This window comes from Armigeres subalbatus, chromosome 3 (genome assembly GCF_024139115.2).
Source record: "Armigeres subalbatus isolate Guangzhou_Male chromosome 3, GZ_Asu_2, whole genome shotgun sequence".
NCBI classification, from domain to species: domain Eukaryota; kingdom Metazoa; phylum Arthropoda; class Insecta; order Diptera; family Culicidae; genus Armigeres; species Armigeres subalbatus.
In genome coordinates, this window is record NC_085141.1 from 423,684,143 (window position 1) to 423,702,890 (window position 18,748).

General features: G+C 38.0%; 1 protein-coding gene across 1 annotated transcript in view; it reads right to left on the reverse strand.

Annotated features, from left to right (window-relative positions):
* The window catches only part of LOC134223129 (protein nubbin-like), a 149,078-nt gene that overhangs the window by 39,640 nt on the left and 90,690 nt on the right, over nt 1-18,748 (reverse strand). Inside the window, exons 3-6 of the mRNA XM_062702268.1 lie at nt 17,237-17,435; nt 16,860-17,153; nt 15,304-16,159; nt 527-1,122 (exon numbers count right to left, since the gene is read on the reverse strand). Coding sequence (XP_062558252.1) covers nt 527-1,122; nt 15,304-16,159; nt 16,860-17,153; nt 17,237-17,435 — 1,945 coding nt within the window. The remainder of the gene's footprint in view (nt 1-526; nt 1,123-15,303; nt 16,160-16,859; nt 17,154-17,236; nt 17,436-18,748) is intronic.

The window sequence follows — 18,748 nt, forward strand, 5'->3', positions numbered from 1 at the left end:
TTGCTCTTCGAGCAGGTCGCTTCACAGAACGTCTTGATTGTAGACAACTGGTCAACCTTCTATGACTTTACAAATCTGTCTCGATCAACATTAGACAAAGTCACCGAAGAAATGAGCTGGTTAACCATTCACGGTATCCCACGAGTACTAGTTAGACAACGGGCCGCAATACAGTCCCCTTGCGTTTCAGAAGCTTTCAGAAGAATGGATGTTAGAAAATCGCACTTTGAGTCAACTACAAGTTGAGTAGAAAAGGGATTCAAAATGCGTCCCTAAACATTGCCTCACCACACTGACTTCACTCTTTCTTGAACGCGATCACACATATTATTATGTGCATATCGTCTGCTCATATTTTTCTAAATTAGCTATAATTGCCTCAAGTGTTCGCAACCCTTCTACCCTCCTCTTCATTCAACCCAGTCCAACTGATCTTTCGATGTCATGTGTGTTGAAGTGTGCATGTTTGTGAGTGAACTTGCTATTTTACTTAAAATCGGAATAAAAACGAAACCTTATCGCTTACTTGGAGAGTCATCCAGCTCATGGTTGGCGGAATGGTTGTCCTCGTCCTCGCCGTCGTCGTCGTCGTCATCGTTGTCGCCCCGGTGCGAGTGCTGTATCGATCCCGCAGGACTCATCTTTCGCGGTGGGGGCGTTAGACTTCGATGCCGCTTGGACGACGACGAGCCCACCGAGTGGGGGGAAATCTTCTGCTCCACGTCGTCCAGGGTGAGGGAGATTACACCGGGCGTGACGGCGGCGCTGGTGCTGGTGGACGACGCGGACGGTTTCAGCTGCAGACCCTGTTGCTCTTTCGCTAGGTGGTGGTGGTGGCTGTCGCCGGCGAGGAGGGCACAGGACGACAATGACGACGGGGCGGACTGGGTGCTGACTGTCAGCGCCGAATGTGTCGAGTTGTGACTGGATGGCACTGAGAGCTGATGGTGTTGCTGCTGTTGATGCTGCTGGTGGAGATCTCTCGCGTGATGAATCAGTGGTTGGGGCGAGATGGATGGATTGAAGTGCAACGATGCGGGATGATTTTTTTGTACTGATAGGGGTGGGGTGGGAGGTGCTTGTGACTTGGTCACCGTGATTTCGCCGTTTGACGTTGAGATTCTGTTTGATTTATGAAAGGGAAAAGAGAATAGAAAATATATGAGTAATATACCATTAGGGTAGACAGCTTTTTATATATACTATTAGTAATACACTTTTGACTATTCTGGGTCAGTAAACGATTTATTCTTTTAAAATTCAACAATCAATAACAAACTTTGGATTTATTCATGATTCAAACAAAGAAACCAAACTTCTGAAGAATTTCTCTTGAGTTTCAAAAATGTACTAAGATAGTGAATGGCTGACAGATATTTTATGTCTAGTTCTTATTCATCCTCACATATTAAAAATGCAGGAATGTATTAAAATCATTATTAGTAATCAGTTGTGTATTTTATACATTTTTGGTTCAAAAAGGCAATGGAAAGCTTATTTTCGAAAGAAACATAAAGAGAGTCTATGAGCCACCTCGCCATGGCCATTCTGCAACGCCATTTAGTGTTGAAAAGTCACATAATAAAACCTGGTAATAAAACCAAGTTACTATTTCTGCATTCCTATATCATAGAGTCAACAGTCAACACGATGATACTCCAGGATCAGGGAAGTAAAAGAAATGTCACATCCACTACCTTTGTGGTCGTGTATCTAATTGCTAAATCAAAGAAGCACCATGTAGAAGTTCTCCCAAAGCAAATTCTGGAGAAATTTCATTAGACATTTCTGAAGATGCAATCCAAGAGAACTTGTTGGAAAAGATCCGGAACGAAATTAAAGTTTAGAAGAACTTGCTTTGAAATTTGGAAGAATTTTCAATAGAAACGCAAAATATTTTCTGGTGGAAATTTAGAAGAAGATTACTCGCTGAATTTTGCCAGAGAATTTGAAAGAAATTTCCTTAGGGAATTCAGATAAATTTTCGGTGAAATATCAAAATATTTTCCCAGGGAAATTACAAACAAGTTGACGTGGAAGTTAAATATGCGAAGACATTAAAAAAGAAACTTCGAAAAATCAGAGGTGAACCACACAAGGGCTGAAAACCTCTTAAATAAAGACGATAATAATAATAACAATAATAATAACTTCGAACAATTGTCCAGAAAAAAAAAATAAACCATTAGGGTAATTCGCCAAATGTTGAACGGCTAATTTCTTCGCCTATTGTTGAACGCACATGCATTTCTTATGGGAGTTCAACAATAGGCGACATAGCCGTTCACAATTTGTCGGTTTCCCCTACTCATGAGAATAATTTTTCGAGAAAGCTTAAAAACCGTTTGAAAATAAGTAATCCTTGCTCACCATAGCTTAAAAAGCAATCGAGACAAGCCAGCTTCGGGCTGAAAGCCTCGGTAATAAGGAATAAAAAAAGGATAAAACATTATTAAAGTATCAAAGGCCAGCACTTATTTCAGTGGGATTGCCTTTCCGGCATACTTAAAGTTACTTCAGCAGACACTACAAAACCAATTTTTTCTCGTTCTCACCATCTCTCAGAACGGTAAAAAGTGACGGCGTGTAATGACGTTTTTTTTTTCAAATCGTTTATTTAGTAGGCTCAGTTGGCTCAGTAACAACTTAAATTAAGTAGTAGGGTTACTGCTCCTGGACTTCATCTCATAGCTCCGATATTCATCCCACAAAAAACATAGCAATGAAAAGGTGTTTGATTTGTTTCTTATTTTTTTATTTTTCAACAGTGAGCACGCATGTTAACAAAAAGAAGCGACGAAATTGGTCCCGTATTTATTTGTTTCACGTTGAGATGAATATAAGTTTCAGTGAGATGAAAAACGGAGCAGTTCCCCTATATAACAATTATTTTGCTTTGACACTTTGATTTGTATGCAAACTCTATACTCTATTGTAATAATTCTTTTTTTTCCAAAAGAAATAGGATGCGAATTTGTTTTGATTTATGTATTTATAAATGAAATAAAACAACATAAAATGAAAAACGAAGGGAGCGCATTTGAAAACTCCTTAATGTTCTAATTGAATTCCTTTGCCAGTGAAACAATAGCCGATGTTGTTGTATATCAGATTACGAATAATTACGCCCTCTTAGTTACACTGGAATCGTGTTTTAATTGAAGAAAACCTTGTACGCAAATTTTCTCTTTGATTATGCGTATGCGAATTTTATGTTTTATATGATTACTAGCAGACCCGACGAACATCGTTTAGTTCGTTATTCTCTTTTTAGTTCTCGAGTTATGTAGGAATTTCAGTTTCATTTGTATGGGAGCCCCCCTTTCCAAAGGAGGGACGGGTCTCGAACCATCTCAAAAACCTTCCCTGGCTCCAAGAACCTCTGCTTACAAATTTTCACGCCGATCGATTCAGTAGCTTCGGAGTCTATAAGGTTCAGACAGACATAAATTCATTTTTATGTATATAAATTTTATGCGAAAGTTATTTATGCTCAGTAAATTTTATAGCACCCAAAATAACAATAAAAATTTGACAAAATTTGTATACGAAAACCTTAAAAATTGTACCCTTCGTAAATGTTAATTGAGTTCAGATTGTTATTGTCTACTTCCTCGTTTTTTTTTGTCTTTATTAAGAAGACTTTCAGGCAGCTTCATCGTCATTTGGCCGAAAAAATCATTGGCCAGAATGCCATTTGCCCAAATTGTTAAAGTTTAGTTTTCACTGGTTGTGGATCTACTGTACGTTTTAATTAGATTTATTCAACGGCTACTTAGTATCACAATATTACAACGAGTTTATTTTTTACCCAACGTTTCGGCGATTGTACCACGTTTGGTATAAAGTCGTTTGGCATAATGCCGTTTGGCATAATGTCGTTTGGCATAATGGTCGTTTGACAAAACGGCCGTTTGGCTTAATGGTCGTTAGGTATAATAATCATTTGGCATAAATGTTATAAGAGTTGTGTAATTGATGAATAAGATTAAGCCTTTCAGCTACGTTATTCCTACCGAATCTTTGACAAAAGGTCGAAAAACAAAAATCGAAAGGACAAAAGGTCGAAAGACAAAAGGTCGAAAATACAAAAGGTTGAAAGGACAAAAGGTCGAAAAGACAAAAAGTCGAAAGGGACAGAAGGTCGAAAGGACAAAAGGTCGAAAGGACAAAAGGTCGAAAGGCACAGAAGGTTGAAAGGGACAAAAGGTCGAATGGGACAAAAGGTCGAAAAATACAAAATGTCGAAAGTGACAAAAGGTCCATAAAGAACAAGTTGATAACAAGACCTAAGGGTGGATTCCAGAGTAATTTGTTAAATACATTCAATTTCAAGCAGAATTAACACACTCATCTCATCAATCAAAGTTGAAAAATGAGCAATTTTCTAAGAAGGAGTAATTACTATGAAACACTATTATGAATATCTAGATAGTTCTGTTGGAGATAGAAAGATTGTTGATTTAGAAAATGAATAAAACCAGTATTGCGCGAGACTGAGATGTCGTAGTTGGCAAAAAATTGCTCTTTTATTTTTCACTATTTTTAACAATTAAATAAAATTCATTTAATGAGTGCAAATAATGGATCTAGGTTTTCTGAATGTCACTTCGATCTGTCAAAATAGTGCACGCCTCAGCCTTTGAAAATACACCTGTGTAAAGGCTCCTCCAGACCTAAGAGATTTCATCGCCTCGATGCTATCGTTGGTTGAGTGGATGCTGGTAATGTTCCATACCAACGGCAACAGAATTGCTGTCACCAGTCGATAGAATCGAGTCGCAATTTTCTCGTCGCGTCTGATTGAGGGAATCTCAATAAACGCCGATGTATTTGAAGTGTGGTGTGCGTCATTTTGAGAGAACGAAGTGACATTTAGAAAACTCAAACATCGATCTATTAGCTGTACTCACTGAATGGATTTTATTTAATTGTTAAAAATTGTGAAAAATAAAAGAGCATAGTTTTGCCAATTGTGTAGGGTAACTCTGGTGCGAGATTGATTCTCTCCGTTCCAGTTTATTCCTTTCGACCTTTTGTCCCGTTCGACATTCTGTACCGTTCGACGTTTTGTCCTTTCGACTTTTTGTCCCTTTCGACCTTTTGACCTATTCGACCATTTGTCCCTTCGACCTTTTGTCTTTCGACGTTTTGTATTTCGACCTTTTGTCCTTTCGGCCTTTTGTCTTTCGACCTTTTGTCCCTAACCCATTCCCATTTTTATGTAAGGCTATGCAGGAAAACCAGTTCATTGTGCATTTCTCTCTTGTTCGCTGGTTGCGAAAAGTGTTTTTTTAAAAGAATCTCATACGATCATACATAAAGACATTACTTTTATTTGTCGAGCTTAGTCACCATAAACACTATATGCTTTATATCCTACCTTACCATCAGTCGGGTAAATGCATTCCCCAAAAAAAGGGACCATATATCTTTCTTTTCCTTTAACGAAACGAATGAACAAATACCTTAATTGAAAAAAGGAATCATATTCTTTCTTGCCATATGCCGGACAAAAGCATTCTTCGTAAGAAGGGATCGCATCTGCACTTGCCTTAAGCCGAGCATATGCCTGAATTGAAAGAATGAATCATATGGGGCCGTCCAGAAATCACGTGGTCATATATGGTGGTAGGGGGGGGGTGTATTTTGGAAAATGATCCCGATAAGCCACATGAAGGAAGGGGGGGTGTTGCCCCCGAACCACGTGGTTTTTTTTTACACGAAAAACTTTTGGTGAATAACAATAGCGGTGTAAAAAATACAAATCATTAAAATTTAATGATTTAATCATTAAACGCGAAGCGCATCTTGTGGCCTATGCCCACGTAGCGTATTTTCAAATCAGCGTTAAAAAGACGCAGGTGTGCATCGAGAAAAACCGGTAACGCAGCGTCGGTCGTAACGCCGATGCATATCTGCGCTATTTGACCATCTTAGCTTTAGATCCTTTTTCCATAAAAAAATAAACGAAAAAACGATTCAGTCTCAATTTCCACAACAAAAATTTAGAAAGGAAAAATGGGAAAATATAAAAAAAATTCCGCCACGCCACCACCGCAGATGTTTTTTGGCATCACGCCGCCGACACTTTTGCATCAGCGGACTGCAGCTACAAATTTGAAAAATATTCATGTTTTTACAATAATCCAAGAAAAAAACTTCAAAAGAATTTCTTGTGGATATTCAGGAAAAATCCAGTAAAGAAATTTCCTGTAAAAACTTTGACATTACTTCATATAATCCTGATAAAGTGCTGGCATTCAGAATGAATTTTGAACAATTCTCTTTGAATAAATTTTGCTTGGAAATTTTGCTACAAATTGTTAATGAAAAAAACAAAACATCTCCAGTGTAAATTGCGAAAAAAATTCCTTAAGACTCCGAAAAAAATTCCATGTGAATTCTGTCTGAAAATTCAAAACAGTCCCGTGGGAAATACATATAATTTTCGGTGGAAAAAAATGTTCAAATTTTCATATATTTTTTTTACATTCTAATGAAATTTTCTACGACAAGTTCTTTCGAATCTTCACCAGAAATTTTTCTTTATTTCCAAAAAAGTTTTTCAAAAATTTTAAGGAGTGCACTTCAAAATGTTCAGTCTCCAGTTAGCTTTGCGAGCAAAGGCGTAGGGTTGCCAACTCGGAGATGACGAGTTCGATTCTCGTTCCTGTCTAGGATGTGTCTGGGTGGGAAACATTCTCGAAATCCTGGGTATAGTGTATCCACCGTACTAGCTACACAAGATATATAATCGTGCAATGGCTGGCATATAAAAGCTTTCAATTTATAACTAAGGAAATACTAATAGAATATACTAAGTTGAAAAGCAGACCAACTTCCAATTGGAATATGGAGCCATAGAAGAAGAAGAAGACTTCTAAATTTTTCAATAAAAACTCTTCTGAATTTCCGAAAGATATTAAACAGCCAATGCCACATGAAACACTTTGATATTTCCGTTGATTTTTTGTTTTTGGATATTTTTTTTCAAATTTGGAATTTTGAAATTAAATTTTTTCGGAATACTTTTTTACGCTCTTTGTGAATTCTATCACATTTTTTAAAAATTTCCAAGTGTTTTTTTATTCGAGGCATTATTTAGAATTTCCTCGGAAGAGTCTATGGATTATCTTAAAAAAATTCAAAAAAAAATTCAAAAAATAAATCTTTAGAATTCTCGAGATTCTTGTTTTTTTTTAATTTGTTACCATAAATTCTTCCAAAATTTCATCGGGAATTCATTCTTCTTCGGGAAGTCATTTTGATTTCTTTGTAGGTTCAGCTAAACATTGCTTCAAATCTTTACCATGCAAAGATGCACAGGAAATGATTTAGAAATTTTAAGGAATTTCCACATCAGAAAATCTTTAAAATTTTGATTTAATTTTTTAAGGAATTCCTTCAAAAGTAGGGGAAAGGTGGTAAAATGAACACGTTAAGGACCTGCGTTGAATTAAATCATGAAACGAGAATAACTTGCTAGTTTAACCACTTAGACCAACAATTTAACTTATATTCTTATTGCACTGAACATTGTTTTCGCTAATAAACATAGTTTTACATAGTTTTTCTTCGAAATAAAAAGCATCGAAATTTCGTATGTACAAAAATAGTGCGGGTAAAATGGACACTTCCTGGTGGAAAAATGAAAATCGATTCTAAAACCCTTTTGTAACATTTAATTTTCATTTTTTCAACTCCAGAACCGTAAATATAACCAATTAAGATTACGAGAGCCTTTTGAAAAATCTGGTATATCTTTTGAAAAGCTCTTAATTATCAAAATAATAAAAAGAAGAAAAAAAGTTTTGGAATATCAGTTATTTTGAAATTAAATTTAGATATTCAAAGTTATATCTTGATTATTTGATATGGTTTGTTTCTTGAACTTCCGCTTCACAATTGCACAACTTTTATCATAAATTTGCATAAGTTTGATACAAGTGTTCATTTTACCTGCATACATTACATCAGACCCAATTTTCACGACTTCGATTGTTATTTTGGATAGTAATAGCTATTCGCTCGGTATCAAAACCAAAATATTAGCTCAGGAACCTTATGTTGTCTAGAAGAAAACTTGTGCACGGTTAACATACGCCTAATTAGTGTTTTAATCTCAATATAGCCAACTGTTCATTTTACCAGCTTTTCCCCTACAATTTTTTCGTTAGTTTCACTTGTAAAAACAAAGGAATTTCCTCGGGAAATTCATTATTGGTGTTTCAGATGAACTTTTTTCGATTTTCTACTGGAAAATCTTAGGAATTTCCATCGGAAATATTTTGGCATATTCCGAATAGTTTGTTTTGGAAATTTAAAAAAAAAACTGCTGAAAATGTCTAAGAATTTCTTTTGGAAAACGAAAAAAATTTCCATTGGAAATTTAGAAGAATTTCCTTTGAAGATTCATTAAAGTTGCCCAGGATTTTGAAAAAAAAAATCTTTAGAGATTCTGTAAAAAAAGTAAGCTGGATTTTTTTTCTAATTTATACTGAAATCTGTTAATAGCTGTTAATATTGGAATGTAAACTAATTTGATGATCCTGAAAGCAAAACTGAAATTTCTACAGAAATGCTACTCAAAAGAAAAAACAGTAGGAGGTTTTATTTGCATCTCTAGGATTACATATTAACTTTGTGATTCTCTTTTTGTTGTAAGAGTTCAGTTCAGATGCTTCGCTGAGGTTAATATATCTTAAGAATTATTTTAAAAAAAAATCACTGATACAGAACGGTTTAACCATATGTTTTAGTTACATAAAGTTTTTTTTTTTATTTTTGTACTTGTGAAAAAACCACGTGGTCATAGGAGGAGGGGGAGGGGGGTCTGTCAAATGACCACGATAAGGCACATGGGGGGAGGGGGGGTTGAAAATCTTCAAAAATATGACCACGTGGTTTCTGGATGGCCCCTATCCTCTATTGCGTTCGGCCGGGCAAATGCATTATTCGAAAGAAAGCACTTATTGTTGGAAGAAATCATAACTTTCCTTGCCTTATACTGAGCAAAACCAACATCTCTCTCATTATGTTAAAGCGACAAAAATTATAAACAATTGAACATATTTTATATTTTTTCCGAAATTGGCGATTACACAACTATGACAAACAGCATTATGCCAAACGACCTTATGCCAAATGATCTTCCACCGTTTCAGCATAAGAGTTGTGTCTTTTACGAGGGTAAAATATTTCTGTAGTTTATCGTTGTGTTTAATTTAACTTGAACAAACAGATTGAACCGTTGGACTAAATGTACGACGACAAACATTAGAAATATTTTATCCGAAAAAAAACAAACGGGTAAATAATAAACTCGTTGTAATATTGCAAGCTTGAGCGGCCGTTAAACAAATACAAGGAGAATCTCAAGAAGTCGACATTGTCGTACGCTGGAATAGTTAGTGGAAGCCAGGAGCATGAAGAAGATATAAATGACGGAGTCATCGAAGAAGTAGCTATCGAAGTTTTGGATGGTTTGATGCAGCAATCTGTGGAAGAAGAAGAGACAGAAGAAGAAGAACAGGATCCAACGAAACTAGTATTTAAAAACAAAACGGATCAGCTGTGGTATGAGCGAATATTTTGAATTATTTAAAAATAAGGAGCATCTACGAGAACAAAATACGCGGCTCGCAAAAAGCGCGAAAAACAGCAATATATTATAAGCAAATCGGTTCGGTAAAGTTTTATATAAAACAAACGAGCCTCAAATAAACGCATTAGAAAAAACGCCATTCGGCCAAATCGCGTTTAACCGAATGACATTCTAAAAACAACAACTTCAAACCCATCCAAAAAAAGATAATATCCCACTATTATAGAGTTGAATGACTTCTAAGAGCAAAAGTTTACGCAGTGCGGCATTTTTTTAATAAGCCATTTTATGAGACAGATTCGAACAGCTGATCGAAATTTTGAGTGGACGGCTCGGTCTTTGTTTTGGTAAATTTGCATGTAAATCATCATCATTTCGTCATCATTTCATTTCATTTTCGCAAATGTTCCTTGTGAAATGTAAATATTAGTGTTTGGTCTCCTGTCATTTGAGCTTTCTATAAAATGGCTTATTTCAATGAAAAAGGTGATGCGACTTTTACATATTTGCCCCTCTCATTCTCAATAGAAACACAAAGGCATGCTACAATAATTTCTCCAATTTTTGACGTAAACTACGTATAAGGGGAAGCCTCGGATACAGGGTGCAAAATGAAAATTTCCAAATTGGGGCCGTCACGAAATCATTTAAAATTTCAGGCATAAAAAACGACTTTATCTTTCGATGGATTTTTAAGATTTATATATCAATCAATTCGTAAAGTTTCCACCAATTTGCTAATTGTATTAAACCTATTGATTATCTACGTCAAACTATTGAAAAATTGTGTTCTTTCACGCCTGGTAAAAAAAAGTAGAAGTTTGTTTTAAAGACACGACCGCAAATTGAACGTAGAATTGCTTATCTTTCGATAGTGGATGCGAAATTCATTTTTGCCTTTCTCGTACAACAAAGTTGTACCGAAAGGCTATCATTTCACTCCGAAAACGAACTTTTGATAAGAGTTCCGGAGACCCATAGTGTTATATACCAATCGATTCAGCTCGACGAGCTGAACAAATGTCTGTCTGTCCGTGTGTGCGTATGTGTGTGTGTATGTGTGTGTGTATGTGTGTGCACAAAATGCCATAAAAAACATTAGCCAATTTTTCACATAGTAACTCTTAACCGATTTTCTTGCAACAAGTTGCATTCGACAGAGACTATAACGCTGTTGATCACTATTAAATTTCATAATAATTGCTAATTGCAAAAAATAGATAATATTAAAATAGTGATGAGACATAGTCACATAGAACAATAATGTGTTATGAAAAATGCCTTGCATCTATGAATATTTTTAAAGTTTATCCTTGGCTTGCTCCCATTAAGAGTTTCATCGTACTATAAATATGCTCCTGTTGCACGCATTTAGGCGTAAGTATGTTCTTCGTTCAGTTTCATAGTACTTTGAAATTGTCCGAAAGTCAAAATTCGAACATAGGAAATTCGAAAAACTTTTGGCAGCGCCATCTGTCGTCTACTAGTGTAAATTTTCTATCATAACATTAGACGGTGTAACTGTTTTGCCTTTCTTGTACATCATCGAGGTGTTAGCGTAAAGGCTACATTTATTACCTTTTTACTCGAGAAAGGCACCATCACCGCTAGGTGGATTAATCTGGGTTTTTTTTTTGTGAAAAGTGAAATTTGAACACTACCTGTCGAAATTGGATTTTCAATAGTTAAATGCATTGAAACAATTGTTTACAATAGTTGTATGAAATCTTAGAGAGTTAACTGATCGATTCATACCAAAATCTCCAGAATCCGTTGAAAAACGGCTGAGTTATTGGCTCTTACTTCCTGACCTCTTTTCGTGACGGTCCCAAATTTGAAACTTTGGAATGAGCACCCCCTCCCCGGTAGGATACGAAAGACGTGTTAAAAAATCAGAGCTAATCAATTCCGTTCATGCATGCCCAACACGGACATCATAAAAAGAGTCGTGTCTTGCGCGCGCGTCATTTTCGTTCGAGATTTCACGGCGAGCGGACCGCTCCGCTAGAGCGTGGACCGTCTGGTAGCGGTCTAGTAACAACGGCTCGGTGGCGTTGGCGTTCGGTGGTGTCTGTGGCGATCGTGGCAGCAGCAGCAGCGCGTCATTTACGATAGAGATTTCACGGAGCGTGAATCATCCGGCGTCCGTTGAAACGAATCGTCGGACAGCAGTCGTGGTGCAATTAAAATTAATCGGTCCTTTGTTAGAAAACCAGAAAAGAATTTGTTTTACCGAAAATGTCCACCAAAGTGAAAATTCCTTTAACAATGGCGGCCAAAAAAGAAAACTCGTCATCAGTAAGAACATCACTCAAGTGAAATCGTTGCTCACATGCTGTCAGTAATTAAAAAAATCGGTCCTTTGTCAGGACCATTTACTATACAAAGAAAAGGGTTTGATTTGCCATGTTTGATTGTGATGCTATATTTGCGAAATGATTTCTCTTTATACTGCTGAATGGTTAAAGATGATAGCACACCAAATAGTTCTTATACCGCAACTCCGACGCCATAATAGCAACTTTCAATATGAAGCGACAATTCGTCTCAGATCAACTATCTTTCGATCGAAATGGGGATCATGAAAGAAAGCGATATACGCGACTTGATACACCTTTACAACCACTGACAGCAACCAAACGGTTATCAAAATCTGAAGAGAAAATTTCATTTCCTACCGCTAAATGGCTGCAGCAGCTACCAATGCTAATACATTTTCTTCACCTTTGTCGACGGCCATCACTGATGCTGTTGGGATCGCTAACGACGCAATCCCCAAGCAGCACAACTTGTTTCACTACTGAACATTTCACTGTGTTGCAACTATTCGGAAAGAAACAATCTTTGCGTATGTGCCATTAAACATAACTCTCTTAAAAAGCGCAAGAGGTGGAGCCTACGGAAACATCCTTCGATTGCAGTAAAATTGCAAAAATGTTGCAGAATACTACAGCGGAAAAAAAATGAAATAAAAATATAAAACTGGATTCGATTTATGGATCTTGTGATTGATAGTCCTTCACTCTATCACAGCACCATTCAACACTTCGAAGGGACTGCATGTTGACTCACCATAAAAACCATACGATTATGAAGTTTGGTATTCGGATTTTCTGTTACTTGATTGCACCATCACCTGGATAAATTGCGAGTTGTCAAAACGTTGAACGATGCTAAATTAAACATGAAGACACACTCAACTTATCTGCAACTTAATTTAAACAAACAAATAAATTTTTAAAGACGCATTGAAGTTACATGGTAAAAAAATGCAACTTGATGATTTTGTTTCGTGTTTGCAACATAAAGTGCAGTATTCTTTGGTTGTTTGTTTCCAAATGTCAAACACGTACTGCATTGCAATGTTAATGAAACATTGATCACAACTCGAAGGTTTTTGACATCTTGATGCAACTTTTTCGTGCTTTGATGTTTTTCCAATGCCTTTAATGAAACTGAATAGAAACAAGGTGCTTTTTGGAAGATGTTGCGTGTGTGCCATTTAATTGTATGTCTCTTCAAAGAAAATGCAGTTCAAATCAACTCTTCCGTTTAAAATTGGGTTCTGAGAAGAACTAATTTATGCTTCTTAAGATCTTGTTGAGCATTCACAACTACTAACAACAGCAAGAGCAAGTTTAATGAGAAGTTTCACCACATTAAGACGCACATTCTCATGGTGACAGACTCCGACGACTGCCACTGATGCCGATGCAGGGACCGCTCTCCAAGGAATCTCGAACATAAGAACTCGCGCGCGCGGGAAAGCTGCTTTCTTGTATTTAATATAGTGAGCCCGATGCCCAGCCCCTTTGTGTGTGCAAATTTTATGTGCACTCATTACTAATAACAAAGGGGCGAAGCTTACTTCATAAGATACAAGAAAGCTGCTTTACTTCGAGATTCTTCGGAGAGCGGTCCCAGTATCGACATCAGTGGTGTTCGCTCGTGTAATTGACGGATGCTGCAGATCCGGTTTGATGTAAATAATCTGCAACATCATCAAGATATCGAAATTCATCCAACATTGATGACCGTCGGCGGTGGTTGCTGCAGAAATCTCGTCGTCGGTGGGAGCAGTACTGAAGCGAAATTTTCTCGCATACTGATAGTGAATGGCGCACTTAATCGGTCCTTTTTCAGGACCATCATTTTATAAAGAAGAAGGTTTTGTTTGCTGTATTGGAAATTGTCGCACAAATTAAATTTTCTCGCAATGTTCTTACTTTAGTTTTGCTGCTGCTAGTGACTGGGAAGGGGCATTAAGAGGAATTTTGCAGCAGAATTGTGCAAGTGCAATTTTATCTCTCATTTTTACTGGCTGTCGACAAACCTGCTACTAAAAATTTTAAACTAATTCTTTTGAACGCTGCCAATGCTGATGATGATTTCAATTGATGATTTCAGATGATTTCAAGCAAAACCGCAAACGCGCGCGGGAGAGCAGCTTTTTGGATTGACTTGAGACGATGTCTGCGAAGGTAGCGGTCCAAGTATCATCTGTGATAGTCGTCGGTGGTGATTGAGAAAAATGTTTATGCTGAGAAAAGATTATGATAATTTTTGGTTCAATAGTGTTATGTAAATAAGCTAAAATTAATATTATATTACGATTCTCATTGCACCAAAAAGTTTTAGGGTCGGTGTACCAATTGTCGCCATACATAAGAACAACTATTTTTTAAAAAAATAAGTAAAAGGCATGTGGGTGGACTTTATATATCAAGCGAAAGGTTTTACTTTCTGCTCCTTAGAACGAACGGGTCGTTTAGAAATGACTTCCACAGTTTGAGAGGAGATGGGATCAAGAGTTTGTAACAGAGCGTACTTTCGGTATACAAAAAAGCGTGATAGGGGGGGAGGGGGTGGCGGTTGGATCTTAAAATCTCAAAAAGTAGTTGACGTCATATTTGAATCATGCCCAAATGATTCGTTCAGCCAAACGACATAAAAACCGAAATTCAGAAGATTAATGGGTGAATATTAAGGGTTTCGCTTTACAATCCAGGAGAAATTTCTCGCTTTTTTCCAATTTCCTTCTAAACTACAACACATAAAAAGGGTTGATATGTGGTTTAAATTCCGATATTGAAAAGATGTTCATCGCAGTGTTCAATGGGGCCTTCCTTAACTATGCGGGAAGATGCGTGGCTGCAAAGCAACAAGGCCGCGTGGAAGGCAGCGGGGCTTGATTCCCAGTTTTCTCGACTTTCCTGAGCCTGAATGTATTATTGTGTTGGCCTTATGATAAACGAATGCAAGCATAGTAACTCGGCTTAGTAAACTCGTAGGAATAACTGTGGGAGTGCTAAATGCACACTATTCTGCAAGGTGGCATTGTCCCAGTGGTGAATGCCAATGAGAAGAATATGAAGAAATAGCAGCATCAGTGTCTTACGGTTTATTTCCTATTTGAGCCACCAATTGAAAAAAATACGGCAGTTACAATCATTTTGAAGCATTTAATCCTTTTGAAATTTGCCTAAAAGCAATCATAGTCCGACAACGGACTGATTGTAAATGAAGCTTGAGGGATAAAAATAAAATAAGACAAAGTGCAAATAGTGACAGCGTCTATGCATTGTTTATGGCGTGTGCTACATTTGTGTGGTTTTTAACTTTTAATTCAAATGACCCCCCCACCCTGAACTGAAATACCATCACCAAAATATGGAACAATTTTGACGTACACTCACCTACTGATCGCATTGTCCGACGGCGAATGGTGCGGGCTGGTCAAATTCTTAGCCACGTGAATCTGCCCGTGACCGATGCTGCCGCCGCTGCTCAGCCCGCTTATGACGCTGCTATTGCTGCCTCCGCTGCCGGTGCTGCTGTTACTTCCGCTGCATGCCGCTATGCTGGGCGAGGAAGTTCTTTTCATTTGCGGCGATTTCTCGAAAACCGACGCAAAACTGTTGCTGGGTGGTCGCGATTGGGGCGTGAGAGTAATGGGCGACGGCACCTTCGGGGACTCCAGCTTGATGCGCATCTCCGGGGTGGACCGCTCGGATGGCGTCTTTTCGTGGGTGGATAAATTTTTAAACTTGTCCGCCACGTGAATGGCCGATGACGTCGAAGAAGATGACGCCGACGAAGGTAGGCCCGCTGGGAGACCAAGGTGCAGATGTTTCGTCTGCTGCGATTGATGAAGTGCAGCCTGTTGCTGTTGTTGTTGGAGCTGATGCTGCTGTTGTTGTTGCTGTTGCTGATGCTGATGCTGGTGGTGATGGTGATGATTGCTATTAGCGGCGGCGGCTGCGGCCAAGGCCAGTTGATTCGTAAGTAGACTGGTGGTATTTATTGCACTATTGACTGTGACGGGGGACTCGCGGGTTGCCACCGCGGCGGCCGCTGCAGCCGCTGCCGCAAACGCCGCATTGCTCGGATGATGCGGATGATGATGGTGGTGGCTTGATTGGTTCAACATATCGTTGAAGTTGTTGCTTGCGACGGTATTAAAATTTAAACACTGCAATAAATTCTCGCTGCTCATGCTTGATATCACCTGTTGGCCCACGGGGATTGTCAGGATGGTTTGGGTGGCGATTCCTGTGCGTGTGTGCATGAGCAGTGGCACCAATTGATGGGGTTGGAAGAAAAACAAATGGGAAATTGGTGTTAATATCGGATAAGAGATGAAAGCAGATACAAACGTAAATCGCACTTGAGTCGAGTAAAAGGGTATGCGATATGAACTTTGAATGAATATTCGAATAAAAAATCAAATTGAGCCACATTTCGAAGCATAAATTGATCAAAATTTCACCTAACTGAAGGAATAACAAGAAAAATGTAAACGACATTTTGGTAAAAATTGACACAAGTTCAGTAATATTTATTTGGTTCTAGAACATTTTGGCATTATAACACTTTTTTTTCTGTATTCATAATGCAACAATGATAAAATTTGTCTTCTAAAAATGCAAAAGCTAGTTTACTGATTACTTTTACTAAATTTGCATGGTGATTTTGCTTTTACTAACAATAATACTAAAATTTCTACTAAATGATTACTATAACTTCTTTATGATGAATATTGCCCATCAGCGCTGGTTATAGCCTCTTCTATCAATTTATTCCTACCCTGTTACAAAGCAATGAAAAATGCTAGAACAGTTCCAATGGCAAGATGGCATAACATAATCTATTTCAATTCGATTAAATAATAAATCGTTATACAAAAATGCTATACTTTTTTATTACATTTTACGTATTTTCATAATGTCTTCCCGTGTTCATGTTGACTCACCTTGTGACGTTGGTATGAGCAGTTGGGCCCCTTGAATTCCTTGGACAATCTGTCCAGACGCTAGAATCATTTGAGGCATTTGGGCAGCTGCAGCTGTCAGAGGTTGTGAGGCGGCCCCCAGTGCCCCCATCACAGGAGAATGGCTTTGCGCTCCTAGACTTAGATTGAGTGGCGAATTATTAAGTAGTGCCGACGGTAAACCAGCCGTCGGAAGTCCTAGCCCTGGTAACACTCCCGCTCCGCCGGTCAGCTGCGCCAAACTCTGCAGCTTCTGTAGGTTCAGCATATCTTGCACTGGGGACGAAAAAAGTATGACTCATGTAGACCATAGTGGAGTTCTTTACGAAGGGTGGTTTTAGAACTCGATATGTACTCACTAGTTCCATTTAGATGCACCTGGGCTGCAGCGGCGGCAGCTGCAGCAGCTGCTGCCTGGTTGGTTACCGGGGATCCACCCGTCGGCAGGGATAGGGGCGACATTTTTTCGCGGCTTCGTAGCGCCGCGGCTACTTTCGCACGGCTTGACTCGTCCAGTGGACTGTTTGATCGGCTACAATTATCACTTCTTTCACGGTCCTGCAAATTGAAAGAGAACATAGAGGAAGGTGTGAGTCGAGCTGGGCTGATTGGATGGTTGAGTGAGTGGTACGAGCTGATTCGTCGTGTAGCGGTCATGAACAAAACTGACGACAACGACGGTGACGACGACGATGAACGACCCGTGACAACGACAAGGCGTAGAAAATCGTAAATGTCGTAATTAAGGAACGGAAATTAAAATTGACAAATTTCAAAAACTCGTAATTAGTCACAATTATATTTAATTACGGTGGCCAAAAAGTGGGGAAAATTCAATGTCGTAGGAAGCGTTAGTCGGTTGGCGAAAACGAATGTTGATATGTAATGATGACCAGAATGTTTTCCAGGATCTTTCCATCAGGAACATAACCAGATGCAGTGACATTTACCAAATATTTTATTTAAAAATCTGAAGTAACAACATTACAACATATTGCCGGTAAAGGTAACAGTTCCAAACTAATACTTGGTGAAGAACTGGATTAAATACATACAAAAGTTCTGTAAATATTTTTTCTTTTAAGTTGATGGGAAATTATTTTGGGGAATCACAAACAGTGTCACGATCATGTGTCATACATTTTGCATTGCATCTTCGATAGTGTTATAAACTTATAGTTTGGGAGTTACATATATTCAGAAATTTTGCTTCCAATATTTAATATCGAGAATTATACTGTTTTTAGACTAAATATTATCATCGAAGCAAATTTTGACTTATTTATCTTTTTGAGTTACATAATATTTATGTTATCATCCTGTATGCGAAGACAAACATAACGGTTTTCTGATTGAAAAAATAAGACGTTTCGTGCGCTAATGGGATTGTTAACGGATGACTCAATTTCGTCTTTTAACAAAATCAAGAAACATTTTTTCAATGAAAAAAATCTTTCCTACATTGACTTGCATTGTTGCGTTTGTTGGTAGTTAACCAAGCTTTAGCTCAAGCGCAAGCGTGTTCTTTCAAAGTGTTTGCACAAAACGTTTTGCTACCGCCATCGGGGGTGAGAATGGGTCAGCGGCCTCACCGACAGTCTAAAGGTCGCATAACAAAATCGTTCAAAAAGGTCTCTTATAATTCTGTTTTCTTGTCCTCAGAAGTATTAAATCTATTCTACAAGCATTCTATGTAGTTGAAACAGTGACAGTGACCATTTGACCCAATGTCACCACCGACGACGGTACTATTTTTGCCTTCCTCGTTAGTGTGCGTAAATGCAATAACATTAATCATGAACAACTCAGATAATACCCGGCTGCGGATCTACAACTCTAACAAGGAGTTCTTTAGCGATGGAATACTTCCT